At 39.4% G+C, this 27,521-nt stretch overlaps 1 protein-coding gene across 6 annotated transcripts in view; it reads right to left on the bottom strand.

Moving 5' to 3' along the window:
• Positions 1 to 35: 35 nt before the first annotated feature.
• Positions 36 to 27,521, bottom strand: part of LOC119735606 (rhotekin-like) — a 41,191-nt gene continuing 13,705 nt past the window's right edge. For 3 of the 6 annotated variants that reach the window (XM_038209375.1, XM_038209384.1, XM_038209393.1), the window contains 10 exons: positions 21,702 to 21,996; positions 20,551 to 20,604; positions 15,186 to 15,306; positions 14,228 to 14,399; positions 10,987 to 11,116; positions 9,173 to 9,285; positions 7,990 to 8,124; positions 6,985 to 7,144; positions 4,195 to 4,305; positions 36 to 2,743 (listed from right to left, as the gene is read on the bottom strand). In XM_038209375.1, coding sequence (XP_038065303.1) covers positions 2,580 to 2,743; positions 4,195 to 4,305; positions 6,985 to 7,144; positions 7,990 to 8,124; positions 9,173 to 9,285; positions 10,987 to 11,116; positions 14,228 to 14,399; positions 15,186 to 15,306; positions 20,551 to 20,604; positions 21,702 to 21,996 — 1,455 coding nt within the window. In that variant the 3' untranslated portion in view covers positions 36 to 2,579. Of the gene's footprint in view, positions 2,744 to 4,194; positions 4,306 to 6,984; positions 7,145 to 7,989; positions 8,125 to 9,172; positions 9,286 to 10,986; positions 11,117 to 14,227; positions 14,400 to 15,185; positions 15,307 to 20,550; positions 20,605 to 21,701; positions 21,997 to 23,348; positions 23,374 to 23,812; positions 24,243 to 25,429; positions 26,020 to 27,521 lie in introns of those variants that run through there. The other 3 variants (XM_038209402.1, XM_038209417.1, XM_038209410.1) reach the window with 3 other exon arrangements.

Genomic DNA, 27,521 nt, shown 5'->3' with positions numbered 1-27,521 from the left:
CCGTATGACATAAGAAAAAGACAAAAGGCAACAAATAAATGAAATAAATGCATAATTGCATTTAATACCTCAGTAATTCTACTACAAGCCGTTGTTTGATTAACATGCAATTTGATTATACAACTTCTGATTATATAATTGTAATTACAACATGTATGATACAATTGTAATGGAATTGTATAGAATGAGAAACAAATCACAATGTATATGAACAAATAAACTTTTCAAGGAAAACAAGATAAATCAGGCATATCTTTTGTGTGTTGTGGGCGCAAAAGCAATCCCAGGGTTGATAATGTCCAAAATGGAAAAATGTAGGTTTTTTTTCTGTTTTTTAAATTAAAAAAAGTTTATGAGAAAAAAAAATTAAAAATGTTAATTATCATGGGTGGTGCAACTTTAAGCATCAATTTAAACATACATCACTTCTTCCATGTTAATGACACGAACAATTTTACGTTTTGTACAAAGTTAAATATTTTGTAATAAATAATGTTTTTTTCCTTACCAAATTGAGGTTCCACTTTTTCCATGAATCTTCCTAAAATGCAATATTGTCAATTTTCAAATAATGTGAATAACTTTACTAATTAACTCTGTTTCGATACTCATTAAAACGCATTTTTGGGAGGTCATATTAGAGATTATAGCTGAGATAAGTAAAGTAACTTCTTTGAAACAAAATGATTCAATTAACAGACTTATAAAACATGCTAGGATAAGAAAATATTTTTTTTCAATGCATAGTTCTCTTAAAACAAAAACAACATTATTTTTCTTCAACTTTGACGTCTTAAAAACAAAATTACCTTAAGATTACTTCTTTTTTGTTTTTAAATCCATTCAAACAAGAAATGTGTTTATCAACGGGACATAACCCGTCAAGAATAATTTTCCATACCAAGTTAATTGTTATAAAAAAGTCCTATTTAGGTACATTGTCTGTAACAATTAAAATGTATTATAAGTGTATTATATTTTATTATTAGTAAAATAATGGAAAACGATCAATCCTATTTCTCTTTTTAACTGTTTTTATGGTAAGCGAGTAGTCCATAGGAATAAAAGGAGTTCAATGGTCGTATAAACTCGGCCTCTGTATAAAAAAAAGTCTTCATAACCTCAGTAAAATTCAAATACAAAAAGACAGACTTAGTTGAGGGTCTAGAATACTCTAAACATGCACTTTTTTCAGGACTACATAAAAATATGTTCAATAAAAACAATTTCTTTTGGGGTCAAAGAAATTAAATATAAGAACCCAAAGTTGAAAAATCTATGAGAAAAATAATATGAAAGGCAAGTAGGCAACCTTGTAGGCTTAAAATAATCCACTCCATACAATTTGTCGGGATAGAATCTACTATTGTACATTTTAACAAAATAACAAAACTTTTAAGACTTGCCAGACTCTGCAGTCATTGGATAGTGAAGTTCACAATCACATATACTCAACATGACATACAAATCCATTACTTTACTGACAGAACAAGACAGTCAATTAGGATGGGAATTTCATCACAACCCTTTTCTTTATGAAATGATCCTTGCCATCAAATTGCCAACTGAGTCCACAGTCAGTTTCCTTTTCAAGGCAAGTAGTGTACAATCCTTCATCGGGTGGGGGCTAGGTGGGGGCAGGTGGCCAATTATTTTTTCTCCAAACAACATTGAATGGATGGTTGGTGAGCTCCAGCTACAATACCTTATATACGTACGCAGGTATATAATGCCATGAATTATGGTATGCTGTTGAGCTATCCGACAGCTCAGCTGGATAAAGCCATGGTTTTGAGATCATATGAGGGTGTGAGTTCAAAACCACAGTTTTAAAAAAATTTCTTTTCTAATTTGCGGCTTCGGAGGATTTTTTTTTTTAAAGGGAAATAAAGTCCGAATTTCAAGGTTCAAATTCATTTCTTTTATTCTTTTATGTATTTTTTAAAATGTTTTTAGGGAAGTCAAGTCCAATACCTCATAGCGTACACCCCATTTGCTAATATAAATGTTGTTTGGGAAAATAAATCGCGGGTAGGTGCCCCTTCAAACAAAGGTGCATCCCCCTCCCCGAGCCCTCTGAGAGGAATCGTACTAGTCCTTCAAAACACACAGGTTTGAAATAATAACAGTTTAGAATAAAATATGTTTGACTCCTGGCTGATTCACAAAACAGGAAAACTACACCTTTTCAGAAGCCAGATTTCACGTGCTGGTAACACAAAAATCATGTGCAAGTCCACTTACTTACTTGACTGTTTAAGTTCTTTTCCATAAATACCTATGGATTTCCGCTAGGGTGGCCTTATGCCCAAATATACATTTTGTTTAACTATCATTTCCATGTTTTTTTAAAGGAAAAAGATTGATTGATTAATTGTCTTTTTTAAGAACTTAATTGACGAACATGACATAATAACCATTTCCTTTAAACACAAAAAGAATTATTTTATTCCCCACACCAGACTTGTACCCGTTTTCACACAACATCTGTTTTTTTTTCCCCCCAAAAAATTCTTCATATTACCTCCGTTTTTACCTTCTCTTTCTGTAAACTCATTTTTGACAAACAAGAGAATCCCTCAAACATTAGTCTCCCTTCGCACCAGGATTTTTGGAATTGTAAATATGGGTTTCTTGAATGGTTTTACTTTGGTCAGCTGCGGCCTTGGTCTGAGATTTGTTGCTGGTGAGTCTACAAACACATTCTCATCATCAGACTCGTCTTGGCTCGGTAAGTCTGCACCTGGTCAAGAGGATGAAAAAAGATAATCTCTGATTAACCCTAATCTACTTTTCTTCTTCATTTTAATATTTTTTTTTGTGCTAAGGACCTTTCTGAATCTTCAAAAATCTCCACGAGGCAGAAAACAATGACACATTCTTAAGTTAATACCTCCCAAGGGACATCAAGCCCAATGGTAAGACTACCAAATTCTTTGAAACGTCTACAGGAATTCTACAATATCTTGGATATTATTAACGCCCTCTTATTATGAGGATACTAAGATAAATACTGCCTCACTGCCAATCTACAAGTCTTTATGACAATGAAGAAGTAGTTTTAACCATGCTGTATAGGTGAGTTAGTACTTAGGCATAAGAATGAACACATTTCACATTTAGATAACAAAGAACCAGACCATTTCACGCATAGGTATAAAAGTAGGCTTACTGTAATTTGTTTGCTATTCGCATTAATACTGAAAGATTTCAACAACAGTCTTCAATAAAATACAATACAAGAAGGTCATTTGTATAGCGCTGTTTACGCAAGACCTGATTTCAAAACACTTCAACAACAAAAAATTAAAATATCTGTGAAAATGTGACCGCTTCCCACGAATTGTGCTTGTGACCAGATTGCTGCGTGCCTAGTGGAATCGAAACCAGCCGTCAGGCATCAGCAAAACAGCAGTAGCAGATAGTGTCTCTGACATACCCCCCCCCCCAAACTTGAAACCATACGAGCATGCCAAATGACTTGGGCAGGAAACTGGCCTTCAATCAATGTAAGTTTTCCCATGCACTCTTTGCCTCATTAAAAACGGGACTGTTTGAGGAAAATGAGAAAAATTGTTAGGCAAGGCGAAAGGTTGTTTGTGATCCTTGTGCGTCAACGAAAAACAAACTACATGTACAATACAATCCGATGTAACTTATTACATGCTACTGACTTTCTGACAACAGAGCATGCAAGTCTCGCCAGTTCATGTCCACTTTTCATGTGAACGTCTTGGTACCAAACACTGACTAGTCTAGTGAGTCTAGTCACAGACTCCCGTGTTGGAATTACCCAATCATCAGACTTGTATTCGAGTCACCAAACATCGAGTCTGTGAGTCTGAGTCACCCCTCCCGAGTCCGAGGCCTAGTCATGTAGGGTGACCAAAGACACAATTTGAAAAAAGGAGTTCAAGTGCCCCCGTTACTTGGTCTTGGTTTACAGTTATTTGATTTAGATGTGTTTCTCCTGCACAGCACGGACTGTATCGCCTACTCAGGAGAGAATCGTCTTAGAAATAATTTGTCATTATATTGTTGAAAAAAAATAAGTGGTTTTTAATAACCTGCTAGAGATTTATTATATTGTTGTTACTTTAATCGGCAAAAAAGACCTTTTTTGTCAATGGTTACCATTATCTGCAACCAATCATGTTGCTTTCCAATTGATTAAGTTCTGCTGACATAACTTACTTATTGACATTTCATCATAGAGGGAGCCTGTGCGATCAGATTCCACAGAGGGCCTCCTATGCTCCGAGGGGAGGATACCTATTGAAGTGTGACAAGCATTCAGCCAGGCTCCTGGAAAATGACATAGAGAGGGAGGGACAGTTAGTAGAGAAGTACAAGCTCCATGCAGGAATTGAGAGCCAAGGAAGAACACATTGATGCATGCACTGGTTCTTGCCCAGTTTGTTTCAAAATCCCAATTTTTTATATTGTTTTTATTGGGGGGGGCAGTTGCAAATTTGAAAGGGGCTGGAGGGGCTGGAGCTGGACCTCATTTAACGCTAGGGGCACTCTGTTTCCCCATTTTCTTATTTCGCTTTTATTTCATGTTTCACATATCCATAGAAGGAAAGGAGGTAGCAGTATTGATTTAAAAGCAGTCATCCTCACGCCTCTTCTGGGTTCATTCCTAATTCTAACCCACACCCCCTATGTTACTAAGGAAATAAATGTGTGCTTGGGAGGTGTTAAGCACTATGTTTAAGACTGGTTGGAGTCTGGAATGCTGATAATTACCTGAGCTGAAGGCGAGGGTAATTATCAGCATCCAGACTCCAACTAGTCTTAAACACAGTGTTTAATTAGAGATGCCACAGGGTCTGCTTGAAAAAAAACGGAACTGGGCCTGCTTGAAAAAAAACGGAGCAGCTGCTTGAAAAAAACGGAACTTTGTGAAAAAGCCACTCCGACACAAAGTCCCTGTTGTCATCTTTCTCTTGTTGTAGCCAAGCCCAGTTCCATTTATTTTTGCTTCTAGACTATGGCCTTTAACCTTAACAGAACTCAACCCATCAAACCCCAACGGCATGTTTTGTTGGAATCTGTTAGGATGGGTACAGTGCCCCTTAACTGACAGTCTTTTACATTGGGTTGGCACACCTCCAGAATCAGAAATAAGTCAGAAATATGTGTGTAAAGTTTCCCATATGGTGCTGGAATTTGACAAGATGGGTATGGTTCCTAATAAATCAAGCTAGGGAGTTAGGAATAAGCTGTGGGTTTGTTCAATCACTTTAATTTTTTCCATAGTCCTATTATTTATTCTGCCTACCCGAATTTCCAACGTAATATTTCACCGACCATGCACGATTCCACAACACTGTCGGTGTACATGACCTTTGCATTATGCGATGCGCGCAACGAAAACATGGTTGGTACCCGGCGTTTTTGTATTCACATATATCACTGCGATCGGGAACCACCGATAACTGAAATGATAGACTTGATTTCCAGGCTGAATGCCCTGTGTGCTTAGCACACTACACGCCCGCATGCAGCGCAGCACGCGAGGCGCCGTTGTATACCGCGTGCAAGTACAACATGTAAACTCGAGAGTGCTAACGAGGTAAAAATCAAGGCATTTCCACAGTTTCTTTTCTCTTTTTCCAGTTTTTTTTTATGGCCAAAAAAACCGTGGCATCTCTGTTTAATACCTACCAAGCACATAATATTTATTCCCATAAATTTCATAATGCCTTTTTGGTAAAAAAAAAACTTTTTCGGTCCAAATGTCAAAACAAGCTAAAAATTAAAAGTTTCCAACAATTTTGTTAAACAATTTTACTACACAATGTATGTTTTTCGAAACATCCCTCTAGCTAAATAATGGAGTGTCCAGCTCAGCTGCGAGTAAGACGTAAACAACTCCTTTTATGGAGATTGGCACGCACATCACCAGCGTATTGCGCGATAACGCGCAGATGCAACTGTGGTGAGTGCGTTGTGAATTTAGGACTATGAAATACTGACTCACTGGTAGTATTGCACATGCCTACGTGAGGATTGTGAACTGGATTTCATAGGAGTCCAAATTTCATGTGACACTGGAAAAGTGTTTAAGACCAGCCAGCCGGTCTTTATCATCCGTTTAAGACCGGCCATGTGACGGGCTCTCGACCAATGGGAATGCGTAAACTGTCTGTTCCTTTAAATTGCTCATCACTTGACTTAAGACTCGATGACTTGTGATTGACTTCTAATAAACTTGTGATGGACTGCAACTCTGCCAGAGCATAAGTCTCATGGTGGAAACTGGTTACAAATATCTGCCAACAACAGCAGCATTTCCCGAGTTGACACTCAGGAAATCCATTCCCAATGTGCGTATCAAACATAGTACCTCAAAACTTGGCATGTCTAAATTCTGCCACAGGACATAAACATGAGGTGACCCACACTTGAACCACACCAATGATTTACACTCAACAGCCTGCCGTGTTCACCCCTTAAACTTCAAGAATATATCTTCAGCAACTTGTATATTGCATGTGGCTTGATGCCTCTCGAAATAACGTGAACAGAATTGGCCTTTTGTTGCTTGATGAAGTACTTTTGGAAATATTATAAATGCTTTGCATTTTTTTTTCATGCAAAAAGTGTTAAAAAAAGTAGCCCCAAACAAGAAATTTGTGCAGAAAAGTTGAAAAATTAATAGTGGCTTTTCGCGCCAATGCATTTTAGTCTAAAGTGAATACTTCATAGGTTTGGGCAAAGTAAACATGCTTTAGACACACAAAACTGAACATTTCAATGTTTAAATAGGTTCATTGTCATGGCATCCATGAAAATCCCACAGAATGTGTTTTCATACCATATTGGCCCCAGGTAAAAGTTAGGAAAAGTCACAAAATTTCAAGCCAATCTGAAGTATCAGACAAACTTCACCCCCCCCCCACATTACTGAAAGGGGTTAAGGATCAGGACAAAATGACATTTTTGGATTGCCGCAGTTACTGTAAGTTGAATCCATACCTTGATCCACCACTAGCTGCTCTAGCGCACTACACCACCTCTCCAGCTCGCCCTTGCTCTCTGTCGCCAAGTGGTGGCGCTCTTCACTCTCTCTTTCGCCGACTGCTAAAACATGAGGGTAGGTTACGCTGCACTCGGATGAAAGACTGACGACTGTGTCCTGAGAAGGAAAGATCACCATTGCCAACAAGGTCAGCTACTCCATTACAAGACTGAAATTATTCCTTAGTTTGATTTTTGTGTCGGGTGATGTAATTTCAATACAGGGTTTTGCGCAAAGCTCAGAAAACTTTTCTGAACTTGAAAAAAATATTAACAGTGAGGATATCTGGACTTTTCAATTTCAATTTTTATTCCCCCCCCCCCAATTTTTGGTGGTTGGGGGAGGGGGGAGGAATCTATATAGCCCCATTGCCCTCCTTTTTACAACAATGCTTATACTGGTCTACGTGAAGAAAACCAAGCAGGTTAGGAGTTTATTCAAGTGAACTGTACGTAAGTGTCACACAAACCTTTCAGATCACGCTTGAAGGTACGTGTATGACATAAAAATTACAGTTGCGGTCAAGATGTTGTAAAGTTGACTAGACAAACTATTCATAAGATAGAATTTGCGTTTAGGTGATGTAAATCAATATTAGGTTTTGCCCTTCACCGACGCATAAACACTGTATACTCAGTGTGTTACCGCCTAAGTGAAAGTTGGAGTGTTTCCAGCTTTCACTCGGGAGGTAGCATTGATTGACTAGTGCACATAATCAACTTTGCCTTTTCTAGACTGACTTGAAACTTGACACGATTCTTTGTTCCTTGACTTGAGACTGGAGTTTTCGACTTGTCAAAGACGAGCAACTTCAAAGTTGTATGTGTCTTTTCATATAGAACACAATAATGACAAGTGGTTGTCAAGTATGCTCCATGTACATCTGAAGATCCTGATCCTGATTTGCCCTGAACAGGAAGTTGGGGGGGGGGGGAAGAATGCAGAAATAGTCAACCCCTCACCTTAGAGACTGGAACTGTTAAAATGGGAACAGCGCTGATTGACACTTCCTCTGCCTTGTCCCAGAGTTTGAGGTGTCCGTCCTGCAGGACTCCCCAGAGATTGCGCCGCCAACTCGGAAGACCAGCCTGTCTCTCCTGATCAGATATCATGATACATATAAACCAGGGGTCTTATGAGACTACATGAAATATGTGACCAGGATAACACATTCATAAGCCTATACTTAGCAAATTTCTGTCCTTAGCAGTTCCACTAAATTTTCTCGGCACTTGTCAAAAGTGAGGTAAGTTGCAATTTCATAATAACATGGTGCTTATATAGCGCTTTTTACCACTGTTTCAAAGAGCTTCACTATTATTATCCCTGTTCATCAGCCCATGAGACCATTTTTCTGAAGCAGCTTGAGATCAGCGCAATCTGGTCTCTACTTTCACATGTACCATTTAAACTCCTAGGGTTGAGAGAGGCAATTGTTGTAAAGTGTATTGCCCAAGAACACAAGCACCATGTTCCCCTGTCTGGGTTTGAACCCATGTACCATTGCATAGTGCCAGAGACCATACATACGTATTGTTGGACGAACTACGAGACTGCACTTTTCACTTGGCATAGCATGCAACAATCATGGAATGTAGACCACTTTTTGGTCATAAACTGAAGGAAGCTGGAAAATGCACAGTGAAATATATCTACTATATTCACCCTCCTATGCAAACACTAATTCTGTGCCACGTTGTCCTCTCTGTCAAAATCAATCAAGTGACTGTTTTCAACAGTTAAGAGCTCCCGACCTACATAAAGGAGGATTGACTGGCTGTGACTGTTTATGTAATTTGGTACAGCTATGCTTTGACTGTAGGTGATTGATAAGCCAGTTGCGCCTTCCACTTAACTGCGTTTGTCTGTTGACTGAATTTACTAGTCAAAGTGCTTGCTTGAAATATGATCTGACTGTTGGTGACTAGCCAGTGTAAAAGGCATGGCAGAAGAAGAAGATTGATTTTTGTTTAACTGTTTGTGACTGTTACTTCCGATAGCAGGAGGGTAGTACACATATACAACCTAAATTTGAATAAAATTGAATTTACATGTAATTCCATTTCACTCATCAGAGTCATGACAAATGTGTCCCTGATCTGAAAATATGCTAGTAACAGTCTCAAGTTTTGAACACTGGTTCACCTGTAAATGAAGAATTCCCTGGGACAGACTCTGTGCCATGCAATTGGGCTGGGCAGCCAGGCGACAGCAAACATTACCAAACAGAGGAAGGCAATGGGGACGAGCATTGTCATCTATTGGAGATCAAAAAATGAGACAAGACAGATTTAAGAAGAATGGTTTTAAAGTAGCAGGGATTATTTTCTGGGAGCTAAACTTAGTACACAAATTGGCTGACAAATATGGGGTTATTCTATAAGTTTTTGGTTCACAATATGAACAGAAAATCCCTAAATTGAACAGTGTCTTCCTGAAATGACATCACAGCAACAGCACCCTCAGTTGTTCGAAAAACGTGGAAAATGTTTAAATGGTTAAAGGTGTGCAATTTTTCAATAAAATTAACCGACAGGGAATGTGAAATAGTTTTCATACATTTAAGAAGAGTCGAAAGTTGTACAAATCCATTCCTAATAACATTTCATTGCCTGGACCCTTTAATGACTTCAAACACATAATCACTCTTGGAGGAATTTGAGAACATGTAAGGGGTGCATCCAGAATTACAAAATCATTGATGTCAGATGTAACAGGGGCAGGAAAAAAGTGGACCCCAAATTTATAGAATGATCCATATGCTTCCAGGTCCCTATTTTACAAATTACCATTTATCTGGGTAACATCTATGTACATAAATTATTAAGTTGTAAATGAAATATCTAAAGAAAATGTTAGTAATTAAATTATTTGGCCTGGAATAAGAAAAATTGAAATGTTCTCCTAAAACCTACATTAATTCTTACCCCTCCCAGTATCTTGGATAGAAACACTGTTCAAAACATACAATAGATGTCAAAGGAAGCTGCCTGCTTTGTGTTTTCAATATCTATCAGGTCCATTATATCGATCCCATGACCAAACAGATTCAGAGTCTGAGCCTGTTGGCCACTACAGGAACTCAATACAGTGGAACATTGCTATACCGAACGTTCGGCTAAACCAAACATTCCGCTATACCGAACATCAGCCTTGGCTCCCGATTTTTGTGCATGAAACGTACCGAACATTGTTGTTGGAAAATGTCAGCAGAAGAGCGACAAATGGCTATTATTTCCCCATGGATATGAAGGAAAAAGCCACCGGTGTAAGCTCAAAAATTATAATTACATGATCCAATAGTCGCACGTGTACAAAGTCATCTTTCAGTAACTACCAGGGCATACAGGGTGAAGTTCTGCTTACGGAATTAGAAAGATGAATGAACACATTTGGCGACCTTGCGCGTGGTTTGTAAACGCAACTACACTACAACAATGGTCAAAAGAGGCCACCAGTAATTTGTAAAATCGCTATACCGAACGATCGCTATTACGATCAATTTCTGTCGCTAATAACAATGTTCGTTATAGCGACGTTCCACTGTAGTGACATCTTTCAAATGTCACTGGCTCCCACTGTCTCAGAGTTGGCAATTATGCTGCTCCCGTCGACTGCTCAAAGCTACAAGTGGAGGTTTTTATAAAACTCAGTTCTGTCTCTGCGTTCAGCCTCAGGAATGTTGAAGGCCCATGACTTGAAGGACTTTGGCTCAATTTAAATAAAAATCTGTAAGATAAATTGCTTTTGAAGTGGGGTGCATCCTGTTACAGTTTCAGATCCCTGGATACTACACATTTTGTGAAAACAGAGAAAACGTACATTACGTGCAATTTTTCAGTGTCAAACAAATTCATCAAGGTAACAGGGAGAACATCACAATGAAACTTCAGTTGTTGACGTTATGAAAGTACTGGTATGAACTGGCCATACAAGCATGATTAGTGGTTAACGCTTACCAGTTTCCAGGCTCAAGTCATGGGTCTTGGTGACTGGGTTGACGTCGTTGACCGTGAGGTTAGAGCAGGCGACGAGGTGGAACCTCGGAGTACCTGGCATCTCTGATGGATTCAGGGATTCCTCATTGGACTGGAGTCATCAAAATAGCAACAACAAAAACTATCAATTTAGGATTCAATTTTGAGAGTTGCACAAATGAGCCAAATCAAATTATGTTCTCACAACTCTGAATTAACAATTAATTGCTAATACTTAAACTAATTTAAAAAATAAATTTCAAAATGTGAATTTTTTTTTAACCAATTTGTTGACAAAAGCAACCAATATGTTTCCATTGGAAAAACAAATCTCAAAATAATTTGTTAGTAGTTTTCAATTACCCATAATTTCTTTGGCCTTTAGTTTTGGGTGTGTCTGTGAATAAAACTGTGAATGATGTGTGTCTGTGAATGAAACTGCATTAAACATTGAAATAGCAAAACAGTTTAGCATGAACAAAATTAAGCTTCAAATCAGGGCCCTACTCTGCATGTTGGTTTCATTGTAAGCAGTCTTAGGGCCTGTTTGTTCCGCGCAGATCCGGATCGCAATCAGTGATCTGACCAGTGTTGGAGCAAAGGCTTTGACCCTCAAGGCCAAGGCCAAGGCCAAGGCTTGGACCCTCAAGGCCAAGGCTTTGACCCTCAAAGCTCGAGGCCAAGGCCAAGGCTTAACCCTCAAGGCCAAGGCTTAACCCTCAAGGCCAAGGCCAAGGCCAAGGCCCTGTTTTATGAAATGACCACTAATATAGAACTAATTATAGTCACATGAGTGACACATCATCACGCAAGGGGGGATCCAGAACACAATTTGCGGGGGGGGGGGGGGGGGGGGGGGGGGGCCAAAGAAATTTTGGTCCCCCCAAAAAAGTGGGTCAAAAACTACGGCTTGGGCTTCGGGGCCCGCTTAAGGGCCCCGAAAAAATTTTTGGATTCGAGATGCTCTGTGGTGCGATTTGAGGCAATTTCTGAACATTTTAACCGATGTTTTTTGAGGAAAAGATAGTGGTGTACTCATTGCCTGCCTTTATTACGACGTCACATAAAAAAAAATATGGTTTCGGGGGGTTTTTTTGGGGGGGGGCATGGCCCCTTTTGGCCCCCCTGGATCCGCCCTTATCATCACGAATTGCTCGTTACGAAGAACAACATTTCTTTAATTGCAATCAACATGCTCGCATAGGCCTACACCGTTTTATGACTGCATTGTATCTATTAAAGTATAAGTTCAGGTCTTCAATATGGTTTAACTAAACAAAATAATGATTTACTTCTATATTGACACACAATTCTCCCAAGTGTAACAAAAGGGGGATTCAAGAAACTGATTTGGGAAATTTTTATTTGCTGGCCCAACACTTATCACGGAGATATACAACCAATCAGATCTATTCCATAGTTATATGCAATTAAAGTGATCATCTCATTAGCCCCACAAGTGTACGGAATATTTTTGCAGCAAATCTATACTACAATGGTAACAAAATGTGATGCTACAAAAGTGGAAGTGTGCCCAACACACAAATCTATAGGGTGCTTCCCTCCTCCATGGTAATACGATTAAAATGGTAACAGCAAAATTTCGAACAGATTTATCTGGAAAATGCAAAAATCTATGGGCCTTGAAGAGCCTTGACTCAAAATTGCAAGGCCCTGAACCCTCAAGGCCAAGGCCAAGGCTTTTGCCCTCAAGCCTCGAGGCCAAGGCCCTAAAATCCAGCCTTAAGGCAGCCTTAAGGCCAAGGCCCAGCATCAAGGCACTACATCACTGGATCTGACGCATTGATAGCTGCTCCAGATCATGTTTTAATGGATCCTACTCGCGAGGTGGATTCGCAAGATCAAGATGGCGATGTGCGCGACGGACGGAGAGAAAAAAGCTGCATCCGATTTCACGAAAAAGTTCGCAGCTTGCGCCAGACTTCCGCAACAAATCTGTTGCGCAGCTGCGCATTAAACTTACGATCGATTTCAAGAAACTTGGCGAGCTGCACAATGTTTTAAATAATTTTAACATCTTGGATGAGGATAGCAAGAGGATTTACGATCGCCATTTGTGTGTGAATTTGTTCGTTAGCGAAACAGTTGTTGGATCGCCTCAGCCCGTCATTTTGAAAATTATTTTGTTCGACTTTCTTCGGAATCATTCGGCAACTGTCAAAATTCTGTTAAAATATAAATTCATTTACTTCAAACCTAGAGTTGTGAGTGCCTTGTATCAACCTTGATAAGTTGTGCAATAACGGGATCCACAACAGTCCAGATTTGTTGGTAAAATATGTCATTTTCAGTTGCTACACCACAACTAATGCCATCTAAAATGATTGCACAAGTTGCGCCATAATTTATTGCCCAAGTCGCAGACTTACGCACTATCCGACTTTCGTGAAATGTTTCATAAGTGAAATGTTGCACAGTGTGAAATGTTGCGCAACTTACGCAATAAATTGTAGTGCAAGCAGAGTTGCGCCATTGGGTAAGGTTTCGTGCAATCTGCTGAGTACATGTATGTTTTAGTAGAATTGAAGCTTCAGATGAGCCTTTGTGACAATTCGTTTTCATAATTCTTTTAGAATGTATTTTCGTGATTAAAAATAGCACAACTGATTTACTTTTTCTGGAAATTATAGATAGGTTATCATTAAAAAGACCTTCTGTGTACAAAATCTGTAGCAGATGACATTTGTGTGCGCCTAAAGGATTCAAGGAGTGAGAGTGGTTCTGTTTGTTTAGCTCGGCGCTGGATATCATGATCTTGATCAGGATCTGGAATGAAACGAACAGGCCCTAAAGTTTGAGGACATAAATTTGTACATCGTTCAGTGATAAACATCAATTCAAGTGACTCACACTAAAGAAAAGCTGCAATACTCTGAACAGAGCTCGTTCAACGATGGCCATCTCTGTAGGAGAACTGCAACTGCGTATTTAACGCAATCGAGCACGCATTGCGCAGTGTTGAAAATGTTCCAAACACATGCGCTTGTTGCTTGAAATGTGTTCAAAATACGACACAGCTGATGTGCGTTATGCAAGTTGACGCTCAAAATGTCGATGCACGTGGATGGTCTGTAGGAAATGACATCATTTGAACGAGACCTATTGGCTGATTATTGTAAAGGATGATGTTGATATTCTGTTTTTATAAAATTCAAGTAGGCCTAAAGAGGCATTTTTATGTCATTGAAAACAGCAAACTCACCCCTGCTGACATGCTTGCTTGTAGTCTTCGCCCCACTGTTTTGCCGACACTGTTGGAGAACGAGTTGATTTTCCGCCGCAGTTTTTGGGGCGTGCTCGCTATCGTCATGTCATCATGGAGATTGTAGGAATAAACTTCAATGGTAAACTGGAAGTCTGGGGATACATTTTCACTGATGGAAAGGGAGGAAACAAAACAAAAGAATATTTTACTTGGGACATAAATGCCTTGTTTGTTCATTGCTCATTTGTTTGGAAAGTGTCTCTGAATCCACCAAAAATCCTTTCAGGTTTAGCAAGATTTTAAAAGTTTTGGGTCCCTTGAATGGGAATTCAAATGGAGCATTTGGAGTACTACAATGGATTAGTAGTTTTAACAAGTGGTCCGCATGTGTCGCCTTTTTCTCAGTCGATCCCTACATGTTTTGTGGGGTTTTTTAAAGTCAAATTTTGTGCATTTTTAAAGGACCTCAAATGGCCCCTAGATGACCTTTAAACTCCTTTTTCGGAAGACTTGTGATGAACCCCCACCCAAGGATCACTCCATCCAAGTGACATTAAAAGCAATCAAATTCTGTAGACAAAGAAACATTTGAAGCATATTTGAACAATGACCCCTACATAACACTGGACCTCAGTAAATCGATGAAGAATAGTGTCTTCCCAACCAAGGGTCACTGCATCCAAGTTCCATCAAAATCCATGAAAGCATATCGTAGTTGTTACATTTGTTTTCAATAGTGTAACATACATGTACTGGTCTACGGTCATACAGGTCTATGGTCATGCAGAATTTAGGACTGGTAAGTGTCTCCCAAAAGTTTGTTTCTAGGCAACACATTTGACAACAAATTTTGATCAATCATTGAAAGTACTAGTCCCACACTTTAAATCAACTGACAGTGTGTACTTTGAAGCCCTGCTCAAAATGATACCAGTATTGGCCATGGTCAACTTACAAAATGAACGAGTCTTCAAAATTCACGTCTGTTGCTGTTCGGTCCACGTTGGTTACCAACTGGGTGCTGTTGATGTCTGAACCAATCTTGAGGAGGCAGAACACGGCATACCGGTGATGGTCTGAGGAGGTTAAACAAATATACAACCACTTGTCACTCCTGGTTTGAACTTTGTGCATTAGAATCGCTCAAAAGGCCGATCCCTTATGCCACGCTCAATGGCGGAACACTTATCAAACTGGGGAGGGGGGGGGGGGGGGAGGGCAACACCAAAAAGGGGCACTTGTCCAGAAAAAGGGGCACCTTCCGTCGGTGTGAAAGTGGAGAAAAAGAAAATGGTCCCGTTCATTTCACTATAAACCTATATGCGAGGAACAAATTATGAATACGTTGTCCGTCTTGCTCTTTGTGTTTCTTTTACCTAGTTGTGTGGAAAGACCTTTTTTATCACGAGAGGGGCACTGTTGCTTGTAATGGCCAGTTTCAGTGACCATTATATTTGCGTGAAGAGCATTATTATTTTTAGGGGCCAGTTTTCCATCTTGAGAGGGGGCACCGTTCTTGTGTTTTTGAGGGGCAGTTTTGCATTACAAGAGAGGAGACAATTTTATTTTATCATGTGCTTTTATGCGTGTGCATTTGAGGGGCAGTTTTGTTTTCATCTCGATCGAGGGGGCACATTTATATCCGCAAGAGGGGCATTTTTGTTGCCCCCCCCCCCCCCCAGTTCCGCTGTCCCTGGCCCAATAGTTCGAAGGTTTGATAGTGTATCATAGGCCAAAAGTTTATTGATCCGAAGGTTCGATAGTCTGAACGTAGGAATTTCCCGTAACTGTGGGCTCATTTGTCATTAGTCCGGAAACGCTAATCCGAACATTGCTGCGATAGTCCGAAGGTGCTTTAGTCATGAAGGTTTGATAATCTGAAGTTTCATTTACCCAAAGGTTCGGTAGTCCGAATTTAGAATAAGGTGAATTAGTCCGAAGGTTCAACAGTCTGAAACGAAAACAAGGTTCAATAGTCCGAAGGTTCATTATTCCAAAAACACACAAGGTTCGATAGTCCAAATTGACAATAGTGTCCAATGCTGTGTATTCGGGAAGTTCAACCTTATTGTCGATTTGGACTATCGAGCCTTCAGATTATTTAACCTTATGCTAGTTTCGGACTAATGGGCCCCTTGGACTATCGAACCTTCGGACTATCAAACCTTCGGACTATCGAACCTTCAGATTATTGAACCTTCGTAATTAGTATATGTGTACTGTATAACTGCCAAGGGACTTTACCAAGCTAAAATGGGACCAATAAATAGGCGTTGACCAAAAAAGTTACCGTCGACAAAAGAGTGGCATCCGACAATAAAAAAATCCAACTTTACGGTTAAAATAACATCACAGTTTTGTGTGCACATGCATAGTTTTTCTTTTTGAATATTCAAACTGGCAAAAAGCTATTCAAAATATTCGATTCATGATCCAATATTCAAATATTCGATATATTCAAGACAGCCCTACACAGCTGCATGCTGCGGGATTGCTCCTATGAAAATTTGTTGCGCGTATAGTGCACCATACGCAAGGCTATGGACAGATGTGAAAATGCGCACCATGTCCTTCCAAAAGGCTACACATCATCATCTACTGTTCCTGCACAGTGTATCAATAGACAGAACAGTACAAGGACTCCCCCCCCCCCAACACCACTCACTGAAGTGACCTTCACCTTCTAACATATGTCTTAAATTAAGAAGTTGAGTTGTCCTTTGCATCTACAGAGTGCTTCCTCCCTGATTACGCTGGAAAACATCCAACTTGTTTTGAGATGTACATGTACTGGCACGTCACTTTGCTAAATTGACCCGATGAATGTGTGAGCAGCATGCAAGGCTGAATTTAATATGAGATTTTTCTTTAAACTTAATTAAATTTTTAGAAAGTTCTACTAAATAATCTGAACTGGATTTTAGATCAGAATACTGTGTTCCTCACTTGCAAATTCACAAGCAAACTATCTACAATTATCTTCTTCTTTTTTTAGAAAAGTGTTTCACGAGAAAAATTTCTGCACAAGAAAAGCTGACTTGGGTACAGTGTACATGTAGATGTCAAAGCAGATTTTGGGCTTAAAAGAGGATTTGCTCTTAAATCCCTGAACAGTGATAATGCATCAGTGAGCCATGCAGATAACCCAGCTTACGTACATGTATGTACATGTATATGGCAACGGATTTGGGCCTTGTACATTATTTTTGGAAATACATTTACATGTACGTCAAATGCTCACTTCCTGTACACATACATGTGCAATGTAGATCTATGCAAGGCTTTGCTGGAAAGTAGTGCTTCTATTTGTCAAGTCTGACAAGTTACCGGTACATGTATATAATGGGAATGAATATGCATGCTTGGCCAGCTTTAAACGAGTATGTTTAGCTATTCATAAGATTTTGCATCGGGGTGATGTAAATCAAACAAGGTTTAGCCCTTAATTCACCGACGTATAAACACTGAATACTCAGTGTGTTACCTCCCGAGTAAAATTTTGAAAAAAAATCACTTGGGTGGGACTCGAACCCACGACTTACTACCTTCTAGTGCAGACGTCTTACCACTCGACCACCGAGCTATCGGTTGGCTGGTTTGAGTCTGATGTACATAGCAAATGGGTACCGCATTAAACTATTCATAAGATGGAATATTTTCATCGGGGTGATGTAAATCAATTAGAGTACCACCCGAGTGATTTTTTCCAACTTTCACTCAGGAGGTACATGTAACACACTGAGTATTCAGTGTTTATAAGTCGGTGAAGGGCAAAACCTAATTTGAGTATGTTTAAAACTGGCTGGGGCCCTGGATAATGACCCAAGCAAAAGGCGAGGGACATTATCCACATCAAGGGCTCTAGTCCCATTTCAAAAATATTTGTTTAATACAGTCAGAAAGTCAAAGCAAGTCAAAATTCACAAATGTTCAACAATTTTGTTCAACAATTTCACTTCTTGTTTTGTGAAACACCCCCCTGGCCATGTCTTTCAGCGCACGTTGTGCAAAAACTGTCCTTAGATGGGAAAATTGCGTGCTGCACGTACATGTACTGTGCTAGGTGGCTCAGAGTACACTTTACAGGGATGAGATTGTCAATGAAAACAATGTCTGAAAATTGATGAAAGGTCTGAAAGATGCAAATATCTTTCTATACTGATAATGTCTTTCTCTCAGATTCAAAAAGTCTGAATTCAGACAAAAAGTCTGAAAAATGTCATGCCTGACTTTATCTCTCATAAACATGTAGTCTCTTTTAATACTGAACCTCGGAATGTTTTTCTGAAGAACAAGTAATTTAGTTCCTCAATTGGGAAAGAGGAAGAGGAAGTTAATGCAATTGTGCAGGGGACAAATATGGCAAAAGACTGGCAAACACCCAAGCAATGGAATATCTCAGGAAAATGTCATTTGCATGGGATTAATGATTTGGAACATATGATTGTGTTGCCAAAGATAATACCTTTGACAATAATCATTTCAAAATTCCATCATTAAAGATACAGTCCATCATTTGTAATTTGTGCATTATGTTCGTTTGAAGCAACAAAAGTGTTCAAAATCTAGGGAAGGGTGGTGCAGGGTGATTCGAGATGCTCTGTGGTGGTGAACTAAACTTGATGAAGTTTCGGCTCAGTGAATGCTCTATATTCCAAGAAAACAATATATTGTAGGATCTCGATTTAAAATCAAAAGTTGCTGAGTCATGTTTTGAATTGTGCCTGAATTCAGTGTTCAAGATATGTTCGCACTGAGCCGATTGCAGAGCTACGCGATGTCGCGCACTGAACTGACGAATTATTGCAACCGTGAGCGTGTGTGCATCATGTCAACGCTTGTGCGCACTTCGTCGAATAAAAAATACGAACTACTAAGGCCAATAAAAAACAAGTCTCCGGTTTCTGGTAAGCGCGCGCGTCGCCGTAGCCATGCGCGTCGCCGTAGCCATGCGCGTCGGCAAAATGAAAAAGTTTTTTTTTCAATGAAAGATGATGTTTCAAAACCGCCAAACTCACTGGTTTGACTGGAATCCTGCTGCTGCACAATTTTAACGTGTTTTTAGATGGGGTTATGATCGAGAATAAGCTTTATGGGGCCTCTCTGGACTCCCATAATATTTGCACTAAGTTTAGTCGGGTACCATTTGCAGTCATCAGCCGACATTTGAAGCAAAAAAAACAGGTAAAAAAAAAAAAAAGCCGCGTCGCCGCACCACTTTTTGGGCAAGCTCCATACCAGAAACCGGAGACTTTTTTTTTTGGCCAAACGGAAATTTCCAACGATTTTAGACGCATCGTTTGAAAGGCCTTCTTTCACTAATCTCTTCAAAATGACAGCTTGCCAGAAAGAATAATTTAACAGGGAGTTTAGTCCCATTACTGTCTTTAAACCGAGTATGCTTTTCAACAATAATTACAATGCATGTCAGTTACTTTGTGGATAGCTGCAAATGATGGACTGTACCTTTAAATCCCTTCCATGATAAACTTGTCAATAAAACTTGGCATTGAAGGCATCATTACACTTTAAAATGAATGTCCTACAGTACTTGTACACATTCACAAACATGTATGAGGTTAATTAATATCCGACCATTTTTTTGTAATCTTGGCCTTAAGGCACCCTGTTTTCAGGAAAAAGGAAGGTTCAAATCACAGGGTGGATGTGTGCCCCATCAATAGGAAATATGGTAACTCACTACAGGGCTGTCTGGCATACTAATGTTACAAACAGACTTCAGTTGGGTGGCAAGGTTCGCAGAGTCAAGCTTCTAGAGTGGACCAAAATAGGAACTTTTTGTGATCATAAAACAACTCCAAAGCCATGTAGTATGGAACTACACATTGCACATACATGGCAAAACTCAAAGCCAATAGGCTTTATGCATTAACCATAACCCCCTAGGCTGATTTACTTGGAACCATCCTCATCCTTGCAAATTCCAACACCATATGGTAAACTGTACACATAAACAGTCAGAATGTGTTATGGTATGCCTCACCCCATGTAAAGCATAATCAGTCTACTAGCGCAGTACTCATCCTAACAGATTCCAACATACCCTGGTGTTGGAGTTTGACTGGATGGGAATCGAGTTAGAGGATGATGGTTTATTGCTTGGATAGGCTCGGGTAAACTGGCAATCAGTGAATACAGTAAAATTCCCTCACAAAAAAAGACAATCAGAGATGAACCAAAGAAGAAAATGAATTTGAAATTATCAACACAGCCCCATAAAAAAAATTGTTGGAATTGAAACTCTGACTACAATAATCCAAACAATGTTACTTTTTAACAAGAAAGTTTGGATGACATACCTCCTCTGTTTTTTATGTGGTCGACGTCTTTCCAGAAGAGTGGAATCCTGATGTCTGAAAATAGCAATAGAAACATTTGGAAAATCTCAATCAATTCTAAGCTAAACTGTTAAAGTATTCATAGAAGTTTGAATGTAAACACAAACCAATTTGAAATGCGCAAAGGCGCATAAACCGGTTCATGTACTTGTATTGGAAGTAGTTTTAAATGGCTAATGTTTTGATCCCAATTATAACATGTGCTGTCCACAATTTTTTGACAAAATTTGACTTCCGGTCCTTGAAATGGTCCACTATTTGCTTAATGTTTTTATCAACTTTAAAACCAAATATTGCAATCCAAATTTGTGTTTTCTGTTGCTGTATTGCAGATTTTTTGTATTGTAGTCATTGACACACCAATAAATCTTTACACCTGTACAATGCAGTCCAATTCTCACTGCCATTCCTTTCAGTGCAACCCACCCATACCCAGCCATGTGGTTGCAAAGGCCTAAGCATTGCCATTGGAAGCTATAATAGAGCAGTGAAATTCATGCACCCCAAAAAACATGGCCTTTTGATCGTTGTGTTTCTCAGAAAATATGCTCAGTATGATTGAAATGTTAAATTATAAACGGAAGAAAAAATTCTAAACTTCATGTCAGTGAAAAAAAATTACCGTCAGATGCCAAAACGTCAATACTGGTTACTGGTAAAGCTATGTATTTATCTCAATTTCTTGGAATTCCCTCAAGTTGGTATTTCACAAGTAGTTGAACACTTAAATCATCTCAGTATGTATTCCAAATTTCAGCTTAATCTGTTTTTGCAAACACTTGTGTTACACCTTGAACTATCTCCAATGAAATTCTTTTGGTTTTTAACATTCTTCTTTGGATTTTGAGTGGTATTATTGGAAACGAACAAAATGCATGAATAGCAAATGAACCTATATGCCTAATACACAGGTACTTGTGTTGTTTTCTGACTTGATTTGACTTGTAATTGAGTTACGATTGACTCAATAGCATCTCAACTCTCAACCAGCCTCAGACAGCCTGCTTAGTCTCACATTACCTCCAGTTTCCATCACGGCCGTCTATCTACACCAATTCCAGCTCTATCAGAGTAAAACAATCACCCCAACCGCTTGCTCTCTTCCTACCTACCTGAGACAGCCACCTTTCCTTTACAAGCTGGCCTGCTCCCACACTCACTCCCGTTCTGAGTGCTTCCACTCCTCTCTGAGCCATGTGATGCCGCAGATGACCCTTTCTTCTCCAGATACTGTGCCGTCTTGCGTTCCTGTAGCTCTGACATGTAGGCCAGGACCCTGGCATTGGACACCAGCAGGGCCTTGGAGGCCTCCAGTAGCTGCAGCTCCCGGTTACAGGCCGCTAGGAGCTTCTTGGTCCCTTCCCTCATCTTGATCTCTAGGTCAATCTTCTTTTGCAGCTCATAGTCCTAGGACGAGGGGGGAAAAAGAACAGTTTATAATTCTGCTGAAACTGCTCCAACATCAAATTCCAAGTATTTGTGGTTGAGAATCTTTATGATTCTTCCTAAATCAATAGCAGGAACTGAGGCAATTCAAGGCATATTATTTTATAAAACATGGTCCTGGGGTAAGGGGTAATGCTATGAATATTTGATTACAAAACCCTTGGAAACTCCCCAACAGTTGTGCTGGAAATCCCCTTGAATTTTACAAAATCAACCACTCTGCACAGAACTCTTTTTTTAACCTTCTTCTACGTGTAAAAAGGGGATCAGTGCAAGCCCTAAATAAAGTAACAGTGTTGGACTTTACATTCCTACATGTACATCCTACAAAATCCTACATAATTTCCAACATCCCTTGATTTTGAAAGATCTGAAAATTTTATCAAGCACGTGTACGTTTTCATAAGGAATCAGCTCAGTGATTGTCTTTCCCATTCTGTGGAAATGTGTACATGCAGCAGCGATTTGGCAAAATGATACAAAAATTCAGAACACTACACTTTCCTGACATTTGTAACCTGAATGTCTTGAAGGAATGCACACAACTGCTGAACAAGTTTTAAACTTGATGACAGACTACGGTATGAATGACTAACATAAGTCTGAAGGGTTGGCAGTCAACATTAAAGAGCTTTTTGTATTAAGTTGTGTGCTACAGTGCAAGTACATGCAGCTTATTTTATAAGCCAGCCTCAGTGACACATACACCAGAAGCCGATTTCAAGGAACAGTGTGCAATTTACGCCATGCGTAGCTGTGCAATCATCTTATGATTGATTTCACAAAACTTAGAGTACCAGTAGCTGTGCAATGTGTTAAAACATCTTGGACGACGATAATAACAGCTTTTACAATGGCTGTTTGTATATCGTTGAAACACCTTCGCCTGCCATTTTGAAAAGAACTTTGTCCGACTTTCTACGGAATTATGCAGAAACTCTAAAAATTCTGTCACATGCATTGATACACGTATGTGTACCAATTCATTTACTTTTAACACAAAGAGATTTCCAATCATCCAATTTATTGAGAAGATATCCAATTGGACGCAGTCAATTATCAACGCAGAAAGCTGTAAGTGTCTTGTAAGTGCCTTGATAAGTTGAGCAATAACAGGCTCCAAGACTATCATGAATTGCCAGAAGAATAGTTCATTTTTTAGTCGCTACGTCAGTACTTACGCCATTAAAAACAATAGCATAAGTAACGCTATAATTTGCTGTGCGAGTCGTGGACTACTGGACTTACTGACTCACTACGCAACTTTCTTGAAAAACTGAAATGTTACGCAGCGTGAACTGTTGTGAACTTACTCAATAAATTGTGGCTAGCAGCCTACCCACAAAAATATCCTTTAACTATTGTCCAAGCACTACCCTTGAAATGAGTGCTTCAACTTCAAAGGTAGTACATGATTAGGGGGATATCTGCATTTTGTTGACAAGCTTCTTTGACGTCAGAACTACATGTGCACATCCTTGAGAAGTCACTGTCAATAGAAAGGAGTGTGAAGGGAGGTGGGGAGGGCTAGGAGTCAGTGGTTATGGGTTCTAGGAATGAACAATGGGGTCACACTGTGGTTTGTCCAGGAATTGCATGGTTTGCAAGATAAGGCAGTCACGGCATGGCCAAAGGGCAATAGGTGTAATTTCTACTGACAAGTTTGACGTCAGTACAAGATAATCAGGGGGTTTGAGCTGACTGTGACCAGTCAGGCCTTAATCCCAGGGATACTGGAAGGATGAACCAGGGGTAAGGGAGAATAGGGGTCACTCACAATGTCACTTCAGTGGTCAGGTTGATAGCATTTTGTGGTTGAACAGATAGAAGGGTTTAGTAGGTGATGACAGAAGTCATTTCCTGAACACAGGCTCCCCTATGCTGACGGCATCCAGGCGCACCATCAAAGTCATGTTTGCAGTGGACATTAGGGAGCACCAGGGCAGGGCTATTAGCAAAGTCTGATGGACAGCCTTTGGACTGTCAACAGTTGATACCCTCTTGAACCCTAAGTCTCAACAGGCAGTTCAGTTAGGAGCCTTCTTGACTTCTCCAAAATCCTCCACTGTTGAAAGCCATGTACAATTTTCCTGCACTTAAAATTTGGAGGGGAATCAGGCCCCACATATTAAAAGTACTGGTGAGTGGGCTCCACACATTTTCAAGGCTGCCAAACTCTCCCAAATGTCCTATTGAATTTTGGAAGAAGTGGGAGGGTTTGGGTTACTTAGGTGTTTCACGAGCCCTGAATTAATTACTCAACCTAGGGATGCAACCTTGCTCTATGATGCAACCAAATGAATAGGCCAACAATCATTCTGTATTAGAGAGTTCTGATAGCCATGGAATGCACCTCTGGCCTGGACTTGGGGCTTCCAATTCTTAGCATTTCGGATGCAATTGGGTCTGAAAGTGGCGCTATTTAGCCATGTTGTGGAGGGATCCTTTTTCAAAATGGATCCTTTTTCAAAATGGCTACTTTTCCTTTTTTCCAGGGGTGGTCTTCTTTGGCTGAGAATTTCGCCCAAAAAAATATTGGTCAACGCACCAAAAATTGAAGAAGAAATATGAAAGATGACATGTTGATCATGAGGGGTTTTTTTTGCAGCCTTTGAGATTTCAGAGCATTTTTAAAAGAATTTTGAAGGATTTATCATTAGTTTTTATGGGAATTCATTTACATGGGTTGCACCCCTAACCAGTCCACCATATCTGGTGCTCATTTATTTGTGGAAGAATGAATTACATGTAATACTATCCTTAACTGTCCAGAAAACTCCAATTTGAATATGATTTTTCACACATCCTGTTTACCGTAATGTGAGTTACCGCACCATATCCCCTTCGAGATCTCATGATTGATAATTACAAAAATGATCCTAATGAAGTAAGGACACTGACCTTCATTGTTTAAACTGTGCACAGTATGAGTAAAATTTCAAATAAAAAGTCTTTGTGTAACGCGAGTTACCGATAAAAACGTATTGCCAAACCGACAGAAATTGATTTTGTTGGCCTCTTTTTTGCAGTTAAGTCACTTAACTTCAAGGGATCTTCTGTGAGAAAAATCCTCCCAAAATGCTTTGACTTTATAGAACAACACAGAGGTGATGGAAGACCCCGTTAAATGTAACGTGAGTTACCCATGGAATTGCCCTTAGGGTTAAACCAACTGCAAGATGACGCTAACAAAACTTTAAAACCCTAAAGTAAATTCTCCCCCCCCCCAAAAAAAAAAAAAAGAAGAAGAGGAAATACATAAATAAATAAATAAATAAATAAATAAATAAAAAAAATTTAAAAAAAACACCCAAACACAAAAAAAACACACAACTGAAAAAAAAATTCAAAAAACAAACTTTGAAAAGATGAAGAAAGTTGTAACCATCCTCACCTGGACATCTGCAATTGCTGCAACACTACGACAACAAGCAACCTCTGAACACATCCTAAAATGGTAATCTTCTTCTGGCTATCCCCTTGCTATCAATAAAACAACTCCAGTCAACGCATCCAGGCCAGATTGCCTCAACAAGGAACAACTTTCACCTTGCTAACTGGTCTGGCAACTCAGCCCCACACAAAGAACAGTGGGAGCAATATGATCCGAGTCCAGAAAGATTTATCACTGGTCATCAACCTGACCAATATAGCAATCAGCTACATGAACAGCAAAGAAATAGATAAGGTTGATTCTCGATGACATCAGTATAGTTGATTTATTCTTGGGATTTCAGATGGCAGGGTTTAAAGAAAACCCTGATAGTTTTCCAGAAGCATAAGTACTCATTTCATCTGTCCAAATGAGGACTAATTGACATGACAGACTTTTAAGTGCTACATTCGCATGTACCATGAGTGCCTGCAACACTGCTTCTCAAATTCATGCGTGAGTTGTGTGGGTTCATTCACACAGCAAGGAAACATGCTTCATTTTAATTAGCCTGTGCAGAATGGGGTTCTTTGTTATGGTGGTAAAACAATGTATGCTTTGTTTGCTATGAGGTTGTAGTGGTATGCGATCTTGTAACCATATATAGCCATGTAATGAACTGATGTGCATACATGTATGAAGATCAGTCGCAAATCTCAGCTGGAGTGTACTTGGGACTTCTACTGTACAACTAGCACACCCCGTGATTTACTTGGCTTGTTGCCATTTTTAAGTTGCATTCCTAGTGCTCTTCAACAAATTCAATTTTGCTTTTCTATTTATAAATTTTCAACTTGTATGTGTTTTATTCCAACCTAAAAAGCTCTCTTTTTTGTCTACATGTACAAACCTCTGGGAAAATAAGGTTTTTGTTTTGGGCTCAAACAGATCCGCTTTGCAAGCAGACTGGCTCCCGGTCCATACATTATCGATACTGATTGTAAGGCGGGAACCAGGCTACAGGTACCCCCTGGAAATGAGAATTACTGTCTGGCAGTAAATAATTCAAAACTGTATAGTAATAATTTAATAACTAAACATTGGCCAATTTTTTTTGGGTACCGGTAGATGTCTCATTCAAAAGTGAACAACGCGTGTATTGCTAGAAAATCCGCAATTCAGAAAAGGAATCGATGCTTCGGGATGAAACATGAAAAACGCACAGGGAATGAATCTTTAAAGAAAGCAATTACTGAGAATTATTGAAGAAATATGTCAAGCAGCACATTATTATTCAAACGCATTGAAGCCAAAAGTATATTTTGTGCCCAATTAAAAGTTTACTGCCACTGTCCAAAAGTGAATCTGAAGTTACACAAGTTACCACAAGACTAGTGTCAAGTTCTACGTACCCAAACGAACCACATACTATAACAAGGCCACAAGCACTCTTGACTCAACAGTTACAGACAATACTGGGGAACTGTCATGTAAGGCAGTCGTTAGTGTGCATGCAATTGAAGATTTAAAGAAAAGGCTGAAATTTGCATCAATTTATGATCTGGAGTTGGTAATACACAAAAGTGAAAGGCAAAGGGGACTTTTCAAACGACATCCTGTCCTGCCCTGCCCAGGGTGACAGGGTTGCTGTTTTGCTCCACCCATGAAACATCCTTTCTGAAAGTACCATTATTATTGAAAAGTTATATAGTCAAGTCTACCACAAAACACTTTTGGATGACTTCCCCAGCAACAAGATTTTCTAAATGTAAGGACAGCAAATGCAATTTATTCCATGCAAGTTATTTACTATGGAGAAATTCACAGGAAAATGAATTAATTCCATTCAAGTTTCTGAGGACTGCTGTAAACTGTTGGGGAAATATCATGTATACAGTACATTGTAGTTTTCTAAGGCCAAAAAAAAAGGCTTTGGTTTGTGGTACGGAGCTTGCCCCAAAAGTGGTTCGGCAAAGTGGCTTTTTAAAACTTTTTTTCTTCAAATGTCGGCTGATGACTGTATATGGTGCCCGACTAAATTTAGTGCAAAATATATGGGAGCCAAGAGAGGCCACATAAAGCTTATACTCGATAGTAACCTCATCTAAAAACA

This window comes from Patiria miniata, unplaced genomic scaffold, assembly GCF_015706575.1.
Source record: "Patiria miniata isolate m_02_andy unplaced genomic scaffold, ASM1570657v1 HiC_scaffold_10, whole genome shotgun sequence".
In the NCBI taxonomy this organism is placed as follows: domain Eukaryota; kingdom Metazoa; phylum Echinodermata; class Asteroidea; order Valvatida; family Asterinidae; genus Patiria; species Patiria miniata.
This window is presented reverse-complemented; position numbering and strand designations above follow the sequence as displayed.